Here is a 22,633-nt window from a genome sequence, read left to right on the forward strand (position 1 = left end):
AAAGGGCCTTACACAAACTATAATTATGCGTCGTAAGGAAATATAACCGTACATAGTTATTTATTTGCGGCTTCCAGACCTGTTCCGTTTTGTAGAGTTGTGGGGGAGGGGGGGGGGGGAGAGGGCAGGTGTTCCCCCAAAAATATGAAAAGTTTTTTTTTTTTTAAATGATACACATCACTAGAGCACATTGATGTATTAATCATCAGCTATTAGATGTCAAACATTTGATAATTCTGATATATAGTCTGAGAGAAAACCGTCTACATTTGCAGCAAGAGGTCTTGTATATGTACTTTCCCACAGACAGGACAGCACACACCACATATCAGTCATGAAAAAGAAATCCAGTTAGAGAATTGGTTCACCTCACACGAGTGCTCCAAGAAGTGTCATTTTTAGTTTTAAACTCTTCCTGTTTCGTCTAAACTGTAGAATACTCTATATTGCTATCCACCCCCACCCCACCCCCCTCTAGATAGTGTAGCCTAGGTACGACCCTATGCTCTGTTGTTAGCATGTTAATGAGAAAATAACATCCACTCACGTTGCATTATATACCTCCAACAGACACAACTCCCCTATTTCTTCGTCGTCTTCGTTTTCTTTTTTTATCAAAAATAATTTTAAGCCCAACAAAATATGCTTTATACTTTTATCTGCATCAGTGACCCCATTGTTCTTGGACGTAGTCTGTGGGTTGGCTACTGAAGCGCCACGGGGTATATGAAATTTATCAGCCGGCATTAACGACGACTTGGGGAAAGCTATTCAAAAGGGCCACGGCTTTCATAGCGTTTGCCTTGAAAAGCCCGCCGACTGCTCGACTATACCCCGGTACTACATTATGCTTTGTCGGTCTTGTCATTTACACACACACCCATTGTGAGGGCCGGGCTTAAACGTGGGCTGCCGTTTGTGAGGCCACGAAAGCATCGTCTTTCGACACAAAAATATTTTTTGTAAGGGATTTTTTTTTTTTTTTTTTAGTATTTCATCCTGTCCTCTTGTCTCTTTCTACATTAAAATTCGATTTATTTTCGGGAGCATTTATTCTAGGAGGCTATTTTATGTCTTGAATAAAAATAAAAAAACCTACCTGCGGACCCTTGAATCGCCACTTGACAATGACGCGACGCAGGTATTATTCCCACAAGTGTATTTCGAGTGGTGATCGTGCACACCATGAAAATGACTAGTCATCAATTGCCGTGTAGTTTATCACAATAAACATGCAAAGGTGTGTTCATTATTTGGTGATTTTATTCCATGCGGGAAAAGAAAGGTGATTAAAAAAGGCATTTATTTCTTTTCAGATTATTCTGAAATTGTGTGTTTTAATGTGTTTTGAGCTATGTAAAGAACAAAGAACTGGGTGAAATATACTTTTCGTTTACACATGCTAAATTACCTATGAGCGTTCGGATGTTAGATATCACTGATCATCAATCATTTTGCATGTCAATTTCATGAAATGCGTTTTTCATAATTTGTGTATCTATACGACCAGTGTTCGATTTCAGCGTAGGTACATCATTTATAACTTCCACATAAAAGACAGCTGAAATTCTATCCAATGGAATTTATTGTAGATCAGTTACACTAGACATGTATTAGTTATAACAATTAGTTATCGAAATGTTTTTATTAATTTATTTTATTAGTGTATCCGTATATCTATTTACTTATTTTAATATTTATTTATTCATTTATTCATACATTCATTCATTCGTTCATTTTAAAAACAAAATATTATTTTAATTTTAGTTTTTACTTATTATTTATATTTATTTTACTTATTTTTATTATTTTTACTTATTTTATTATTTTATTTTACTTATTTATTTTTTTTACTTATTTTACTTTTTATTTTTATTTTATTTTATTTTATTTTATTTTTACTTATTTTATTTTATTTTTACTCGCATTCTTTAAATTATGGTTGTTTTATTTCATGTTGAACATTTTGTTTCATTTATTTATTTATTTTATTATTTTATCTATTTTATATTTTAGTTCATTTGTTTCACACAAACGAATAAAATAAACTTATATTTATAATAAATTATACAAACCCTAAAACATGTCTTGAAATATTTTACATGTGAACGAAACTACAAAATACGTACATAAAATATATATCTATAAAAATATATTTAAACGTGTATCAAATCCGTTCTGTCAAGTTAATCTCTCTGAATTCGTTTTAATTGCAATAATTGCATATGTGTTTACATTAGCAGGGAATTAGATTCTTTACAATAATATTGGAATACCCGTAATTCCTCTTCAGAAGTAACAGCATTTAACAGGCTATCAACAGCTGTGCAAGTTCACACCAGGTATTCAAAGCATAAGAGAGGCTAATATGATACAATTACAGAACAAACTGCGCACTGTCCAGGTCTTTTTTTTACAAACAGGTTTTTTTTAATAGTCATTAACGTTTTATCGCTTGTATGTATAGGTAACTCATTTCCCCCAGCTCCTTCCCGACGCACTCAGATGTTCCGTTTCGCCTACAGGGTCAAAACCAACAGACGTTGCAATTGTTTGCGGTCACGTGACTGCATCAGGTTTCAAGATGTTGCTAAATTTATTTGTTTACATGATTACGGGGGTTTTAAGCGCGACAATGGTGGCGAAAAGGGGAAATTAATTTCTCTACCAGGAGACGTCCGGCTCAGACGGCCGACAATTGGCTGATGAGCTTCGGACAAAACGCTAGTTGTCAATTTCGTTGTACTTATCCCCTGTGATGTTGTCATTTTCATTCATCAGACTTGTTAATTTCTCTCACTGGAGGTTCTAAATTGTCACCGCTCGGTGGAGGGTTTAACACGCGGCGGCGTTCAGCGACAACTTCTGAGTCGGGGGTTCGTGGCAAAGCCGCCGTTGCGGTAGCCGACGTGGAACGACGGGTTTCAATGGTCGCACCACCTGAGTCTATTGTGTCGTCGACAGCTTGTAATAACGGACAGAGGGATTAACGGACGACAAAGTTCGCAGTACGAGCAAGTAATTTCATACTGCATGAATCCACGCTGGTCGATGAAAAACAAAAACAAAATTATGTCACTTTCTGGTCGATAGCAATATACATTGTTCGAAAATATACAGTAATAATAGACATAAAATATTTGTGATCGTAAACAATAAGTGTTTGAAACATACTGCATTAACAAAAAATAAAATATCATTCATCGATTACAATTAACCGATCGTCGAAATCTACCGCTGTAAAAGATATAAAATATATATGACTGGATACAGTTGCCTGCTCGTAAAATAAACAGTAGTGAATGTAAAACATGTACCGTATTTAATATCATGCCGCAAAATATCAACAAACGTAGTGCATATTGCGATTTGTTATAAAACAGCGTTATCAAAATGCATACAACAATAATTTTTTTTTCACACACACACACACACACACACACACACACAGAGAGAGAGAGAGAGAGAGAGAGAGAGAGAGAGAGAGAGAGAGAGAGAGAGAGAGAGAGAGAGAGAGAGAGAGAGAGAGAGAGAGAGAGAGAGAGAGAGAGAGATTGTGTACCTATATCCAATTAAGGTTGAAGCAATATATATATATATATATATATATATATATATATATATATATATTTACATTATGGTGTTCAAAATATATAACAATGCCAGAATTAAAATATATGCGCAGCTTCTTTAACATGCGAACTCATAACAGAACTGAAAATAGCAGCAGTGTTCTCAAACTTTACAATGAGCTTGTCATTCATCACGTGAATTAAAAAGAATGAAAGTCGATAATAGTGTAACTGTTACTTTATTAACATACTTTTTATATCCATTTCATTGACATCTAGTTATTATTTTTATTCATTCATTCATATATTCATATTCATATTTGTTTGACATCCAATATCCTATGCATCTAGTCGTACAGCAGTTTCGTTAAAAATGAATTCATTAATTTGTTTTTATTACCATAGACAGATAAACAGACAGACAAACAGACAGAGAGACAGAATGACACACAGACAAATTTATTTATTTACCTCTACTTTAGGTACAAGTTAAAAACTACAACAATGAAACTAATACCATAACTGAATATATAAACGAACAAACCATTCCTATAACTATTAAAACGAAACTGTAAACAAATATTAAAAGAATTTCATATTTACAACAAAGTAAAATTCAAAAAGATAAAAAAAAAAAAAGACAAGAGGTACAGATTATTTAACAAGAATATTAGATGAATCTATTTTTAGAAATACCTACAGGGACCTAATAGTCGTAGTGCAAAATATGCTTCGGGGGAGGTGGGGGTGGGGTGGGGGGTTACAACAACAAACATTCCCTTTCTTTTTTTCTTTCTTTTTTTACTTTTTTTAATTATTATTATTATTTTTTTTTTTTTTTTTTGTCCGCTTCTCAAATCAAACCAAATTGTCACAATTACGAACATTAGCGCCAGGAACCGAATGCTGTATCGCTGAAACAAAATAACACGAAATATGTTTTAAGGAAATAAAACTGTTTTCTTTCCTAATTCGAGGGGCAAACAGATCGCGGGGAGGTCACCACTTGGCAAACAGAGCTAACAACAGACGCGGTTCTGTCGAGTTCGTCTTTAAACCGCGGCCTTAGGAAGCCGCTTTTAATAACTGTCACGTCAAAGATTTGTCAAAAATAATCCCCCACGGGCTGGTACTGATGACGATTCATAGAAATTAATTTGTCAAACAGAAGGCGATTCCAGTGGCGCTATAATGGATCTATTCCACAGCGCTGTCGGCAATGTAATGCAGTTTGGGGTGGGGGCACAGAGCGGTTTTGGGCACATTTTGAGTTAATATTTGTATGCTAAAAATTGAAAATTGATTTTTTGTTTTCGTTTTCTAATTGTTTTTCTACAATTTAGTTTCTTCTTCATTTTTCTTCTTCGTCTTCGTCTTCTTCTTCTTCTTCGTTCTTCTTCTTCTTTTTCTTTTTTTTTTTTTTTTCTTTTTTTTTTTTCTGCAGGACCATACCTTACTGGAGGTAAGGTGGTCAGTTGTTATCTCCGAAAACAAAACAACGAAACTGATCCCTGATTATTTTAAAAGTCCCCTTTTGTCCAACTGAAAAATCCACTGTGCCTTGATTATTATCACTGTTTAAACTCTAGTTATTTTAGCTTCCTTATTTCTGCATGAACGACCGTCAATATGAACTAACTGAATTGCTCACTCCGTCCGTAACGGGCTGGCAATACTTGTAAAATAAAACTTTGCTTAAATTAACTGCTTTTCAAACCTTTCAGCAAAAGACCATACTGTTATGCAGCTATTGTTTGGTGCTGAAATATTATTGCATTTATACAACACGTTCTCTTGTGTACATTGTACACAAATATGCCTATTCGAGTGATGTGCATACTTCATGTTTAAATGAAACTTAGTTTACAGAGCAGGTTGACTATTTGATGTTATTACATAATTTATTATTATTGCGCTGTTGATACATTAACCTTTAATAATTAAGGCGCTGGCAGTTTCATTAATTTTATTATGTAATGATGCTATATCCTGGTTATGTGCGCGCGCTTTGTCGTTGGAGCTATAACATTGTTTAGAAAAAAAGCGTTCTGTCTTTTACGCGTAATGGTTGAATATTGAACAGTGTGTATCCGCTTTTACTTTCATTAGTTTTATTTGCATGTTCATTGAGAGGCGGTGTGGACAGTAGGATTAAGAATAAAACTAGAATACAAGTCATGTATTAGTTTTGTTAAAAATATTTTATTGCATAGTATATAATATAATGTAAATTGATGTAAATTAATATAATATACGCAGAAGGATTGGGTACAGGTTATTCAATTTACGAGGCCCTCTGTTTATCAACAAATAATACAGTATCACAATACCGCCGATTGTAATTATCTTTAAAAAGTAAACATTAAAAACAAAACAGATAAATAATGTTGTGAAGGAAACATTAAAACAGTTTATTAGTTTTGTATAGTGAAACAAACATAGTACAAAAGTCGACATTTATTCAACATTCATAATTATTATTGCATAAACATGTACTATAACAGGATCGGGCAAAGACTGTGCGATCTACGAGGTCCTCTCTTTATCTGCAAATAATTATTGCAATTTTTTCTATAAAACGTAAATATTAAAAACGAAACAGATAATAAAATGAAGGAAACGTACAACTTTTTTACGACAGTGAAACAAGCATAGTATAAAAGTTGACATTTATTCGAACATTCATAATCATTGTCACATTGATACCGACATCATCATCGGTGATAATTAACGTAACATTTGCGCCCGCATTTCTCAGTGTTATTATGATTAGCGGTCGCCTCTTAAATTTAAATGAATCATTTTCATTTTACCTCTGTTCGCACACGAGCTGTTTTCGTTCCCCTGACGATTCCGTGCTGGGATCTTTATCTGCGAAGGGTGGTGGCTCGTGAACGACTTGGTTACATAGTAATTTGAAATTAACATCGCTTTTCAAGCAGGCGTAATATTGCGCTGCAGATATGTACAATGCACGTGCAGACATTGAACAAGTGCAGAACAGGTGCGGATTCAAGGGGGGTGCTGAGGGTGAGCACCCCTCAAAAACGACATAGTGTTTAATAAATGGATATAATGAATGTTTTGTTTTTGTGGAAGGAAGAGTAATATCACTGTACTGTAAAATAAAATTAAAATTTCAAACAAGTGTAATATTGTAGTGGGTTGCAGATATTTACAATGTGCGATCATCTTAAAAAAACAAAAAAAAACAATCATTGACAGGCGCCGGTTCAAGTGGGGTGATAAGAGTGCACACCCCTTCGAAATTGCAAAGTGTTCCGAAAATCATATGCTTAAGGATGAATGAAATTAATTTATTAATTTATTTGTTTTTAGTTGGGAGTGTAAACGCATGTATATGGTTATTTTATTTATTTTTAGTCCGTTGGGAAGGCAATATATTGGTCGGCTGGGTATTTTGGCGAAGATTTTCATATATTACTCGCACGCATGCATGCATGCATGCACACGCACACACACACACACACATACACACAAAACACACAAAAACCACCACACACACACAAAACACACAAAAAACACACAAAAAAACACGCACACACACTAAAGAAATTGAAGTTTGTAGCAGACTAAAATGGATTTTACCTTCTTGTGTGAAAACTAACACACAAAAAATTGTTTAGAAAACAAAATGAAGCTTGAAGTACTACAAATATTAAAACGATCTAACCATTTTTTTAATGTATGACGTCAGTGGTTAAAAAGCTCTATTATTTAGAAACGTGTTACAATTGTATTACACTCAGAACAGTCTTCTTACACGTTGAAGAACTCCATTAATGTAACCATGTGCAAAAACTGACAACTGATTGTGAACCCATTAAACTCGTCATAAACAGGGGGACACGCGTCACACTACATGGCAGTTCGGTATTCGCCAGGTTGTTACTAGCCATCCACTGGGCTCGGTTGATTGACAGGCGAGAGCGTCACGTGATCGCCTTATATGGGAATGGAGCGTGGCGAGAGGTTTGTATGAGCACAAATACATTTCACGCTCGACCTATCAGCGAGGCGGATCCTGGGCAATCGATCAGCGCTCAGATATGCAATCATTTGATAAATCGCTTATTTTTCTCACTGAATTTATGACATCCCAGGCGATGTCCCACAAATAATTTTTATATAACATGAGCTCGGCTCTCGTATTTCTGGTGACAAATTTGTTTCCATATTAAATGTTATGGTTCTGAGTAGGTCATCATTTGTTACAAAGATTTTTGGCTAAACTGTATTTTTCAAGCGAAACACAAAAAAAAAAAAAAAAATCCTAGAAAGAAAGAAAGGAAAACAACAAAATATTTGTTGAGTACCTGAAATTAACACGATCGAAATTAACACGATCGAAATTAACACGTTTATATTGTGGCGCCTCCCTGCAATAGATAACTCTCTTCATGATGGATCTGGCGACCACGTACCGGTACCACCACCATCACGGCCCTAATTTACATATGATGGATTTTTACCACTCGTGTAAGAGTAAGTATTCGTTTTCAAATGCGTTCACATCATTATAACAATTACACTATGTAATTGTTCCACTCCGCACACCTAAATTATCTTGCACTCTGTGTTGGCTGGTTTGTTCGGTTTCTTGGCTGTTTTCTTTTCTTTTTTTTCTTTTCTGTTTTTGTTTTCTATTCGGTGGGGTTTTTTTCTCCTCCTGGTTTTTATTCCTTTATCTTTTGCTTGTTCCCTCGTCTATTTGTGTTGTAACAAGCACACGCGAGACGTTTCTCCGATGCAAATCTATAACAATGTGGTTAGCGTAACTTTATTAACATAATTCATAAAGGCGCACACAAGACATGCGGTCGTAGTTGTGTAAATTGCATTACACCAATTGACCAGGCAAAGACTGCAAAAGAGAACTTCTTTATGCCAGAGGTGCTGCCTCGGTAAACTCGATTATCAGCTTGTTTTGGAATGGCGCTTTAATAATTCCCCGCACGTTCCGGAACCAAAACCCTTCCATTGCTTGTGATCCATGCCAGTTACCTCATTGAAACGTGCAACGATGAAATTTACATTTTTCTCTCGTCTTCTTTCTTCTGTCCCGTTCGTTCTCTCTCCTTCTCTCCCAGAAACTGTTGAGTCGAGAACGGATATCCAGTAGAGCTCTGTGTGTTTTTTCTTGTAAGTTGTGAAGAAATAGGTTGCGATGAAAATGAATATTTCAGATGAAATAGACGCCTGTATGATCAGCGTATTCAGCCAATAAAACCAACGGTTTCAAAGCAGCTGAATTGAATGTCTATTGCATCTCGCCGGCGAGTCCCGACCGTTTTGAGAGTGTCGTTAGCTCACGTTGTCAATGTGTGACTCGTATTGCACACCCGGGTAGCTAAGCGGAACACGGCGGTGGCGCACCATCGCTCCGACAGTGGCGTTCAAGCACCCGTTAGACGGTTGAGGGACCACGAGTTGTTGAAAACTACACATCCCTAACGGTGTTCAGTTTCACTGTCAGTTTCAGGCTTTTAGTTTGCGACCTTTTTTTCTTTTTGAAACCTGCTGTATTCAAGTAAATTTTTAAAAATATATATATATATATATATATATACGTCAACCCCTTCTGGATTAACTGGAGTTTTTTCATACAAAGAGAAAGTAATATAATATATAAAATTGTATTTTTAAGTTGACGATAAAGGACGCGTGTGTATTGTCAGCCAAATGTGATATAGTTCGCTCGATGGTGTTGCTTTCAAACGGAAATTGATATATGGCGCGATTGCTTCATAAACATAGATTGCTGCAGTGGCTATGAATATTCCATCAACGTGTGTGTTTTTAAGTGTTTTTAGTTATTGTGTTATACATTCTTCACTGTGGTGTGTGACTAAAACTATTGTTCCTCTCTGTGTGACTTTTTTGTGCGTCATGAATGAAATTGACACTTCCCAAAATGAAGATAACGAATCGAAGTTCCAAAACACTGATTTCCTATAGCCGAACATAAAAAGAAAACATGCAATCGAGGCGGACTTTTGAAAAATGGTCTATTTCACGTCCAGAGGAGCAGCCAATGAGAATCATCTACAGGAAAACCGGCTCTGATGGGGGTCGAGGAGGGGCCAAAGACAAGAAATTGACCAGCTTTTGTGATAACGTGATCGGCTTGGCTGATCAGACGTGCTGTCGATTCTTTACAACTAATTAAGTTATCACGGGGAATCTAGGTATGCCGTGATACTGTTTCTAGCTGTCTACTTCTGCCTGAGAGACTATCTCCCTCTCTGCAATTAATCGCAAACTTGGCGACGAGCATATATCTAGAAAAATACTTTTTGAAGTGTAAAATCGAAAAAAAAAATCCAACGAGACAATTTCTTCTCGAGGTGTTGGAATCTCAGATACAGCTGTTCATTGCATTATGCTTTTAAATTTAAAGCTTTAAAAAGCTAAATAGTACTTGACATCAATGTTGATTTGAATTTTTTTTTTAACTATCAATCACATTTAAAAAAAAAAATTAATCTTTTTTTTTACTGTTATTGACAAGAGGATTATCCTATTAAGACTGGATTAAGGTGCATCTATTCCCAGGAGTCTGCGGTGTTATGTTGTAAAAAAAAAAAAGCTGTTAGATCCGTCGTATTGGAGGCGCTGGCTGTTAGATTTTCGGACCCCCTGCCGGGTGCATTACGCCCTGAAGGAAATCGCCAGTGGACAGCCGTGGATAGCCAAACCGGGTACATGCGCCCGTGTGTGAAGGCGGGCTGGTCGGCGTGTACGGAGGGCTACCCCGTTTCCTCGATGTTTTGGGAGCAGGAATCGTTGCATACGGGGTCGTGGGGGCCGTTTCAGTGCCACCCCTCTTTCGCCGCTTTTCGCTCCCCACAAACGTTTGACCATTATTCAGGTAAAGTTGGAGACGTCATGTTTAGTGCGCCCGTGTTAACGGGTGCTTTCTTTTTATTCTAAAGTTTTGTGTTTTGCTGGATAAAGTAAGTTTTATATTTACGAGTGGGTGAACAATTGTGTTTAGTTTACCTGTGATATTCTTTTCAAATTTGTTTTAATTGTTTGTTGTTTGGAGGGTTTTTTTTGGTGGGGGAGAGAAGAGTTTTTTGCGGTTCTAAGTCTGGTATTGTTTGCTTGATAAATTGTCTTTGTATTTGGGTGGGTGGAGGATTGTGTTTTGTTCACCTTTGTAATTCTAAGTTTCTTACTTTCTGGATACAGCTTGTCTGCGTCTGTAAGTGAACTGGTAGATGTTGGTAGTCTGATAAAAATATGAATTTTAATTGTGTTTGAGGATTATTCCAATTAAAGACTAATTAATTACTGTGATCTAGTTTACCTGTCAACTTTTAATGATTTTAAAAAGCTGAATCGTATTTTTTTAAACTATAAAATGTGTATGCAACAAGCTTAGATGTGAAATCCTTGCTAGAATAGTATAGAAATTTACCTGCAATCTTAAGACTTTTTTTTACATATACATAGTTTATTTTACTTAAATAGGAAATTGAAATGTAAAATGCATTTGATTTCTTGCTTCATTCCATGATTGGATTATGTATGAACTGTTAAAGATTCCTCTTATATTTACACCACTGAATTTTATAATCTAATAGTTGTTTTAGGTTTTCGAAATTCAGTGGGCAATGTTTCTGTTAATTTGTTTCAATTTATAAATAAAGCGCTATGTGTAAGACATTTGGATTTTTGTGAAGTGTTTATATTCGCACTCATAAAAATAATAAATTGTATAGCAAAACTTCAAAATATTACATGTACCTATTTGAAATTGGATCATTATTAGTTAGAACTTGCATAAATATATTATTATTACAAGATAATTCTCTTTTTTTATATAAATATATCTGTTATTTCTCTATTTCAGTTATGTAAATCTTTATATTTAAATTATTTCCCGTTGAATACAGCACTTGTGTTACTGTAAATATAAATAAAACACTTCAAAAAAATAATATATATATATATATATATATATATATATATTATTTTATTATTGCACGAAATGCAAATTCACAAATTGTGTTATAACTTTTCTTCCTTCCATAATCAAGTCAGACCTTTAGAAGACTATACTATATATTACACAAATAATTTGACGTGCAGGCTGTTTTCTCCTACCTATACTGTAATTGTTAATTTTTAAGTTTTAACTGTATTTTATATGAGTTATATATTTATTAGTTTAAATTTAATGTCATAGTGTTAGGAAAATAATATTATTTAACTATTTATCTATTTACTATTTATTGTTAGACTAATTTATTTAAATATTAATAAAGAAAAACAACATGAATCTAAATACCTTATTTTAACGTTTAAAATATTTATTTTATTTGCGCGCGCGTGCCTGTGTGTGTATGGGTTTTTTTCTCATTTAAAAACAAAACACTTTTGCAAAAAATATTATAAACCCAATAATTTATTGTAACCAAAAGAACCTACATTTTGTCAGTTTAATATAAAGAAAAAAAACACACAAATATTTAGGAATTTATGAAAAGTTCATAAATATTTCTTAGATATAAATCACCATAATTTTAACTTAGTCAGATAAAGTCGTCAAGTTCACGATCATAACAAGCCGGGCGCGTTTGTACCAGTGAACTGGGTGATTAGCTGTCTATTTCACTGAAATGGACAACACTGACACGGAAAAAGAACGCTGAAAAAAGGGAGCTCTATCTCAAGTGGATAGAGATTGAAGTCAATGTAAAAAGGCTTGATCTTTGAGATGTAATGTCACAAGGAATGCGTTTGTCAATTTCAAAGACGCCAGTGAACCGTGGACGACCACTTTTAGAGGTTTACCTCTTTATTATGCCACGCATTGCCCGTTTGAACACAATACGGAACCGGTGTTCAAAATGTGATTATTGTGAATCAAAATTCTATTAAAACCGAAAAGGCTTGAGTGCATTCTCGAGAGAAAAATCTACTTCAAATATTTGGAGTTCTTTTTTCTTCTTCTTCTTCTTCTTCTTCTGAATGCCGCTTCCTTCAGATGAGGGTATATTTGTGTAATTATGTCGTGTTTGGTTTTATGATACATTTTCGCATAAACGCTTCACAATACATGTCGTGTATTTACTCTAGATATGTGTTTTGTTCACTCTAAAAGGGTGAATATTTGTTCAATATGTACCACATTGTGTCTGCGAAATACCCCCTTGAATGAACCGACATTACTAAACAATATATGCGGACTTGTTGACTGTCTGTAGCAGGGTTAAAATTACATCTTAATGATATAGAGTACACCTGTAATCATGTTTGTTGGAAGATGTTTTTGTGATAGTCATTTAAAAGTTAATTTACTGCTACAGGGCAAAATACATACCAGATGACAACCCACTATATAGAACATTGTGTGTTAGTATGAAATAGCATTTTAATTGAATAAATTATGTACACCAAAATAAACAAGAAATGTTTTGTGACTCTCCTTGACGTCCGTAAACATTGAAGCGTTTAAATCGACATACTGTTATGACCGTAGTTACCAGACAGTGTAAAGTATGTTTGGTTATTAAATCTTTTTTTCACTGTTAAATTGCATATTATTACAACGTGTTTAATTATAATTCGTAACGAACGCAATCTGTTTCTGGTGTCTGTATCAATTAGTTCAAAATGCTCTTTGTGCGAAATAGAACAGGTACGTACCTCTGTATCTACAATCTGTGGTTTCAATAAACAGTGGGGAGACAAAAGCTATTTCATAATATTTAGTTAAATAAATTATAGAATTATTATAATACTAGTATGACAAATGTGGAGAAACATATTTATTAACAAGATGCCAAGTACATCCTTTAACACTGAGATGTGGTGTTATAAATTTGATTTCATATTCCAAAAAGAAATGAATGTTTGGGTGTGGTTTTAAACTATTCTTGTACCTCCTGGATGGACGGACTTTAAACAAATACACTAGCGTAATATACAATGTAGACGTAATAAACATGTTGTGTAATAGACATGCATATACTGAATATCTATTTCACTTTTTCGCGAACACGCTTTGGTTATGGTTTCAAAGTTAAATTATATATGAACTTAGTATTTATTGTTTCATTTCTCTGTCGTATACTATTCTTGTTCCAAGTTATATTTATCTTTCAGAGAAAAACATACTGATCCACTACTTGAAATAATTTTATATTTATCTACAGTGTTTTACTTTCATTAATATACTGATATATCCGCAAGGCATATTTTGTAGGATTGTAACGTAGTTCCTCTTTACAGTTTTCAATATTTATAATGGAAAAAGCTATGTAATGTAAAACAATTAATTTCAGATTTTTAAAATACTATTTGAAAGCAAAGTCAAGTTCTAACTTGGATATGAAAGATAGAAACTTAAACTATGTTATTATTTGTATTATATCTGCGTTACAAATCTATTTGTAAGATAATTATTTATATTTTCATTATCTAGAAGCAAAACATATTTTAAACGTTTTAAATAAGCGCTATTCCGGAAATAATTGCCTTAGTGACTACAATTTTTCCAGTAATAAATACTCAAACACAGTACATAAAGTTGTAATTTATTTACCTTGCTCAGTTTTGTTTCTTTCTTCCATCTAGGTTTAGATTTGAGCAAATCTAATGATAAAATGAAATGTACAGTAAATTATTCACCGAATATGTTACTATACTTGTGGGTAAAAACAATCGACACATCTTGATTGTTTTAAAATGCATGTTATTTGAATATGATTGTAAAATTATCACTAAATCTGATATTTTTTGTTGTTTATTTAAATCGGAGTTATTTAACAAATTTCTAGTATAGTACAACAGAAAAACCATGTGTTCCTACCTCATTATGTTAATAATTATATAATAATTATATCAATATGAGAATTATTTGTTTTGATTATTGCAGGTAATCCGCCTTTTTGTTTTATTATTATTACAAAAAAAGACTAAATACTACTTGATGTATTTAGCATATAAATACATGCACTCACACAAACAACACAAACGGGCGTACACAAAAAACACACGCAACCTATTTTAAAGGCGTCTACATGTTATTAAATGATTTTTATGCCTAACCCTGTCAGTAACCTAATTTGCTAATAGCCAAATGTTTAAACAAATTAGTTACAATATCTTAATATTTCATTAATAAACCGCTAATGAAATTAGTTGCATTTCAATAATGTTTCAAGAAAGAAAAATAGTTTTAATTTTACTAAAGGCTCTTTTAGAATTTATCACATGCTTCGGGGTGGGGTCTGAGGTGTATTTTAACACACCTACCTACACAAAATATAATTGTTTTTATGTCATTTTTATACATCCACCTACACAAACTATAATTGTATTTATGTCATATAAGGGGAAAATATGCAGATCAACCATTCACAAAATAAGAACTGCGATCCCTCCCATACTGTCCCGGGCCGCCCTGAATTTGCCACAACAGTATCGTGACGAAGGTCCGTCCCTGGGATGTAATTGTGAATATGGAACACCAATCCACGTGATTTATAAGGGAAACACGATACACCAGTGAATACTGGCGGATAGATTTTTATATCAAATACTTTTTTTCCTGCCAACCAGATGTTACTTCTATAATGCAAATTGAACAGATCTGTTTTTCGTGTTACAGATAACCACTAACGATATGGAGCCTGTTAAGGTCTTAAAGCGCACTATACTGAAATGTAAAATTATATCGCTGGTGGATTCACGGAGTGCCCCCACCCCTTTTTAAATACTAATAGTAATAAATCAAAGTAAGTTTTGTTACAAACAGTGTTTACGTTTCTGTACATTTAAATTTAATTAATTAAATTTTGTCCCCTTCAAAAAAAATAAAATAATAATAAATAATAGTAATAACAATAAAATCAAAATTGAGAATACTGCTTTATAAACAGATACATTATTTATTTACGCATAGCCTTGTGTATAAATTAAAACAAAGTACAACATTAATAATATGATTGTAAAAGTACTTTAAGAATTGTTTTATTTATTTGATATTTTGTTGCCATTGCAATATTTTAAAGCGGTTTTCGTTTATAGCAAAACAATAATTATTAATACATTTATTCATTATGTGTATCCGTTCGTTCATTTGCTTAACACTAACTGAAATGGGGGAACGGACTAGACTGTATTCTATATCATGTTGTTACGTTTTCAGGCTAGATTTATAGGAAATTATAGGAAAGCAAATAAATGATAAAATTATAATTCTTCCTCCCTCTTCAACAACAATTTTTTTTTTCCTTATCTTCCTACCCTTCAAAAGAAGAAAACTGGAACAAGAAAGAACAGCAAATATCAAAAGTAAAAATAAAAATATGTTTTAAAATAAATAATGTTCGTTAATGTATTTTTTTCTTCTTCTTCTCCAGGTCATGGGGGTGTGAACCAGCTCGGTGGGGTCTTCGTAAACGGTCGGCCTCTTCCGGACGTGGTACGCACGAGAATTGTCGAGCTGGCCCACCAAGGTGTCCGGCCGTGCGACATCTCACGACAGCTACGAGTTTCACATGGATGTGTCAGTAAAATACTCGGAAGGTGAGTAAATTTAGTCCTCCAAGCTCAATTCATCTAGTGTATTATTCAAGAGTTTTTACTTAGAGACCTGGGACTAATTTCACAAAACATCGTAAGCCACGTTTTCGACGTAAGCGTAAATTTACGACTATAGTCATTCTGTTAAAAAAGTGTTTTGGAAATAACAAAGAAATACAGTCTGTGTATGTAATTTACAAATCTATCGGCTCGGAAATGAATAACTTGTAGTAAATTACATAGTATGAAAAAAATGCGATCCCCGTGGGACGGACTATAAAAAAAAAAAAATTATTACTAGTATAGTACTGTAAATATAATTAGAAGTACACATATTTAATTTCTGTTTGTCCTTAAAATGTTCCATCTTCCGTTACGATTTAATTTTCTTCGTGACATAGATGTCAAACAATGTAAACCTGTGACTGGTATAACCGCTAGTCGTAGCCGTAAACTTACGATGTCTTGTGAAATAGGCCCCTGACGCCGATGCACGGCCATCGAAATTAATCAAGAACGGTCGGTTATGTTACCAGGAGGTTACCAAAGTCAAAAAGGTCGAGAACGGTATTTGGTGCTCCACAAAATATTTTGAACAAAAAGACCCATCACCACAAAAATCTTTACTAATTGTATGCTGTTTAATTACAAAGTACACACACACGTATCTGTACGACTGGAACACTGACACGAATGAATAACAAAGTATTGGCATTTTTATGAAGAATGATAATGGGAATTGTAAACTTCATAAATGTGTCGTATCTATAGGTTATCAGGCTTTGATGCTTGGATGCATGAATCCCAGATAATCCGATAGGTGCCTTCCCTTGAAGTTGCACAATATTTTGCAAGAAAGAAATGTTTTATTTAATGACGCACTCATTTTATTTACGGTTATATGGCGTCAGACATATGGGTAAGGGCCACACAGATATAAAGAGAGGAAACCCGCTGTCGCCACTTCATGGGCTACTATTTTCGATTAGCAGCAAGGGTTCTTTTACAAAGCAAAACCTCACCTTCATCTGCCCCTGAAGACAATGGTTTAGATTGTCCTCAATCATGTGGGGGTTAACTTGTGGTATTTAAGGTTGGGGCCTAATCCACAGAGCTCTCTTAATTTCTCGTAATCAACATCGCATCGTCATTGCAAGTATGTTTTGTTTTGCACAGCGAGATCGCAAAATTGCGAGAGTTTTAAAGCGAATTAGGCTCCTGTTATAATCCTTACTTGAGTTCCCCACCGGTCTGGATGGTGTAGTGGTTTACTTATCAGCTGGTAAACGGTGGGTTCGCATCCCAGTACCGGCTTCCATCCACAGCAAGTTTTAGCGACTCAGTGTATGACGATTTCACCGACTTCTCGCTCACTAAATACTAACCACTAACATCTGTTACGGATACACAGCACAGATAGCTGAGGTGTGTGCCCAGGACAGTGTGATTGAGCCGTAACTGGATATAAGCACAAAAATAAATTAAAATGAAACTCTCACACCGTCACAATTGACTGGTAAATAAATTAAATAGGAGTGACGAATTATGTGTATCATGTCACTCACTATCCGTTTAATTTATGTTTATTGAAAACCATTGATTAAAAACATGCAAGTGACAAACTCTTTTATCATATGAACACACACGATTGGTGGGTTTTTTTTTATGTCAGTCAATTGTTTTGATGGTGGATTTTATTGATTGGTGGAGGGAGGATAGTAATATTCTTTATAGAATTTATAAAATAAATATCTCAGCATTATTTTATTTAATATAACTATATATATTGTAGTATACGTATGTTGATTTATTGGTTGGTTGATTGGTTGGTTGGTTGGGTAGTTAATGCAAGTGTGATGATCGGAAACAGGTCAAGTGTGACGCCAACGTAAATATTATTTTGATAATTAAAAAGAAAAAGAACAACATCACCTCAAGCTATCACACAAAAACAAATACACACATTTGAAAAACTGCTTTTTAATTACTATAATGATTCTCTTCAGACGCTATCTCTCTATTATGTTCGTGTTTGATCAAATTAAACCTCAATTACAATATTTTCTTTAGACCTTACAAATCTCTATTCAGATTTGCCTTGTATTTAATTATGTAACAACAAGATAGAAATCACTGGTGGCATTGTATTTTTTCGACAATTTGCAAATTATTGTGGCCGATAATTCCCCCTAAAACAATTATTAAATCTTTGTGGGCAATCTGCCGAGAGCAAAATGGACGCTCCCGCGTGCGTCTCGCGTGCATTAAAATGGCGGCTGAGAAGTCGTTTGGCAATCGACGACAATTTTGTTGATTGAAACCTTCACTTTGTCGCTCAAGTCCCAGAGGCAGGGTTATCTTGTAATGCCATCATTGGACTCCGTCCTCGCTAATAAATACCCTCTGCGAGTCTGTAATTTCCTGCTTGTCATGTTCGCTTTTTTGTTTGGGGAAAATAAGAAGATATTTCGGACTGGTTGGGGTTTTTTCTATTTTGTAATTCATCTGGGGGGGGGGGGGGGAGGGGGGGGGGGGTGGGGGGGGGGTTGGGGGGGGGGGGGGGGGGGGGGGTTTGGTGGTGGGGGGGGTTCGGGGGTTTTTCTGGGGTTTTTCATGAGGATTTATTTTTGCTTTAAAGACATGAGTCACATGAAATAAAATAAAATAAAATAAAAATTATATATACGTGTACTTTGGCAAGAGCGTTTGAGTTGTGAGCGGATTCTGACTTGGTAAAACTACTCCACTCTAAAACATTTCCACTCCAGTTTTTAAAGACAGAAACGCTGATTAGAAATGTTTTCCATAATGCACCCGAGAAATCTTTGATTTACAAACCCAATTGGCGAACATATCCTTGAGTCCTGCTTAGAGTTCGCGGCATACCGTTGCCAGTATAAACCAAATGTATGTGTATGATCCAGCCTCTAAAAAATTACTGTCACGGTCCACACATAATATAAACTGGCAACGGCTCGGTTCAAAATTGAAATGTCAAAATAATCTAATTGAGTTTTTGTTATATTGTTTATGGTCTTGTTAAAATAAATTTTATGATTGTCCGAAAGCTCTCAAAATATCTTCGATTTGTAGATTTGTGGTTAGTGCATCGCATCTAAGAATCGGCTTCGTGTGTAGCCACTGCACTAACCTTTAATTTCGTACGAACGATAAAATATAATATATTAGGAAATAAAAAGAAGTTCAATATACTACACATATTATGACGATCAGAAACACACTGAATATAGATATTTTAAACTAGAAAATTTATTTAGAGTGTAATTACAGTCGTCAAAAAGGCCTTTTTTAGTCTAAAACATCTGACAATGGCAAAAAACTCAGTACAGTCACTTGTATCATATGCAGACATGTAAATTAAGTTTAAATAATAGTTAAATAAATAGCATGACACTTGTGGGCTGTAACCAAATGTCTGGGTTGTTTTATTTTTTATGTTTCTTAGTTTTTGTTCCAGACTTACTTTATTCATGCATCTGTACACACGCAGCAGAATGCCATGAAATTAAACCAGTGTTTCAAATATTGCTCATTACTTATCTGCAAGTGTTGTGAATGCTAAGTCGTGTAATTAATTCCTTAAATAAATATAGTATGTAAATGAGGTCTGACAAAATTATTTGCATTATTTGTGATATATACGATATTGCAGCTACATCATATTAATATTATTACTTGCATTATAAAAGTCTTTTTTGTAAATTTTTATTAATAATTATTTTAAATAAATATTTTTAATAAATATTTTTTTACATTTCGTTTTTCTGATGCTACGTTTTAGTACAACTTGTCTTTAACTAACTTTACACTGAAATCCGCCTATCTGTCCCGCGTCTGAACTGAGAAAAGATAAACGAGCGAGTGCTGCCAGTCGACTGCAACTAAATCCACACTGGTAATATTTCTGCCTGGATTGGAGGGCAGTGGTTTGCGTGCAGGGCACTTGTTGGATGATAATCTTGCGCCTGGCAATAACACAGCTTTGTTCGCTTTTGTCCCAACTTTGCGTTTCCTGGGGTCAAGAGTATGATGTATAATTCAGACCCACACACGGTTGTCGTTATTATTGCCGCAAGATGATAGGTCCAATTTCAGGCACTGTCTTGTCCTAAAACATGGGGCCCTCAAAGGGATGAAAATTATGTAGAATGAGAGAGGCTTTTTACAAGCATTAATTTTATCTGCGCCTTATTCTGTTAATAATCGGTATAGATTTAATGTTAGCAAAATGAAATTTGATAGATTAAAAAAAAACTGAATTGTATAATTGTAGTATATAAGATACAGGACGCAAGTCAAGAAATATTATTTTAAATTCTTCTGCGCGTGGTACATATAATTTAAGCATTTCAACAGCAACATGAATCCGCACGCTAAGGAATGTCAATTTCACAAACAGCTGTCCTTGAATATTACCTAGATTGCAGAAGGTTTTTTTTTTTTTTTAATGTGAATGATTAGGTATGGGAAGCTATTTTTAATACTAAAATATTAAAAATATACTCGAGATTGTATATATAGATTGTACTATATTCAGAATATATGGCTATAGAAGTGTGTGTGTGTGTGTGCGCGCTGTTTATCATGTCGTGAAGTATATACACCGTATACAACTAGAAGGAAATTAATAGACATCTGTCATCATAGCCTCTAGGTGTAATCATTATACAGAATATTATTAACATAATTTAGAGCGTACCATGTTATCAGCGGAACACAGATTCGATAAGGCAATGAGACCAGTGCGTATACTGTTTAATAAACAGACGTTTCTGAGTCCTGTTGAACCTATTAATGTCTTGGCTGTGTCCAGATTTAAGGGGGGGGGGGGGTACCTGGACCATTACTAGGGTTTGAGGACCTAGAATCTTTTTTTATTTTATTAAATGACGATATAAAGACTATAAGACCATCATAGTTGACCCCATGAGTACAGTATAAGTTGAATATTTCTATTTAACAAATATTTAGAAAATGTCAAATTTGAACAAGAAACGTGTCTGAATTAAGAGTTATTTTCAGTCGAAGCTCTTTCGGTCAAACAAATCAGTTTTGGTATAACCTCTGCTAAATGTTTGTTTTGTTTAACGATACCACTAGTAGAGCACGTTGATTTATTAATAATGGGCTATTGGATGTCAGACATTTGGTAATTTTGACATATTATCTTAGAGAGGAAACCCACAACATTTTTCAATTAGTAGCAAGGGATTTTGTTATATGCACCTTGCCACAGACGAGATACCACATACCACCGCTTTTGATATATTAGTCGTGGTGCACTAGCTGGAAACCTCTGTTATCTATGTTTCAAAGCTCACTCCTATGTCTTATATAAATTGTTGTGGTGTGTGGTATCTTGTTTGTAATTTTTATTTTAATTCTCACAATGTCTCGAATCTATCTTATGTTTGACAATATGTGATAAAAAAAAAAAACATTCTGGTGTATCGTTCAGCAGGAAGGGACGGGATTTAGCACAGTTGGTAGAGAGCTCGCCTGAAGAGCTTTGGTCACAGGATCGAACCTCCTCGGAGGATCCATTCTCTGATTGGTATATCAAAGGACGTGGCATGTGCTGTTCTGTCTGTGGAAAAGTTCAATATAAAAGATCCCTTACAGCTAATGAGAACATTTTGCGGGTTTTTTCTCTAATTACCAAATGTTCTAGGCATCCAATAGCCGACAATGAATAAGTCATTATGCTCTAGTGGTATCGTTAGCCAAAAAAAATCCTTCAGCAGGTTTTCTTTTCTTTTTTCTGTTAACAAACTCTATTGGTGATTAAAAAAAAAGAACCCACTTTAGGCCCCATATCTCTTCGCCTCGAGTCTCGCTCTACGTTCGAGCCTAGTCACGCCAATCTGCCTATATACAGTAAGTGTGCACGCAAGATTAAGTTGCTTATGATGGCAGAGTAATCCCTTTCGTGACTAATCGAAAGAAACAAAGTCATTTTACCCAAAACGTCTTATCGACTCCTTTCAAAAAGGGTAATCAAACGAAAGGCTGTCCTCAATTCGGAGGGGTATTATAGCTCGTACCTCTACCCCCCTGAAAAAAACACACACACCAGAAAAGAAAAGAAAAAACATATCTAGGTTTCTGTTTACGACCGTGGTGTCACAGAGTCCAAAAGAAACGTCTTCGCCACCGCAGTGCAAGCATTCTTTACAAATAACTGTCGGCTTCGATTAATAATGCACCGACAAGGTTTATGCCAATGACAAGGCAATTTGTTGCAATCCACATCTTTCGTGCGACGGGCTGAGTTTAAAGACGGCCATGAATTAATGAAGAGTATTCTCATCAGGGCAAATAGGCGCTTTCCTCCGCGGATATCGAGACAGAAGCGAAAGGCGAGGAACCGATTGCCAGGGTGGGAAAATCGATGCCCGCCGCATTATAGCCGTCGCCGGCGGCGTTTTTAAAGGAATACGCGTGACGCCAGTGGTGTGGATGCTGTCGCCCTCGTTTTC

At 34.8% G+C, this 22,633-nt stretch overlaps 1 protein-coding gene across 10 annotated transcripts in view; it reads left to right on the forward strand.

Moving 5' to 3' along the window:
* LOC121378384 (paired box protein Pax-2a-like) overlaps positions 1-22,633 on the forward strand; it is a 181,570-nt gene that overhangs the window by 107,791 nt on the left and 51,146 nt on the right. For 8 of the 10 annotated variants that reach the window (XM_041506529.1, XM_041506535.1, XM_041506534.1 and 5 more), the window contains one exon: positions 15,971-16,136. In XM_041506529.1, the coding sequence (XP_041362463.1) occupies positions 15,971-16,136 (166 nt within the window). Of the gene's footprint in view, positions 1-4,230; positions 10,465-15,970; positions 16,137-22,633 lie in introns of those variants that run through there. The other 2 variants (XM_041506530.1, XM_041506532.1) reach the window with 2 other exon arrangements.

The sequence above is a fragment of the Gigantopelta aegis genome, chromosome 8, assembly GCF_016097555.1.
Source record: "Gigantopelta aegis isolate Gae_Host chromosome 8, Gae_host_genome, whole genome shotgun sequence".
Lineage (NCBI taxonomy): Eukaryota > Metazoa > Mollusca > Gastropoda > Neomphalida > Peltospiridae > Gigantopelta > Gigantopelta aegis.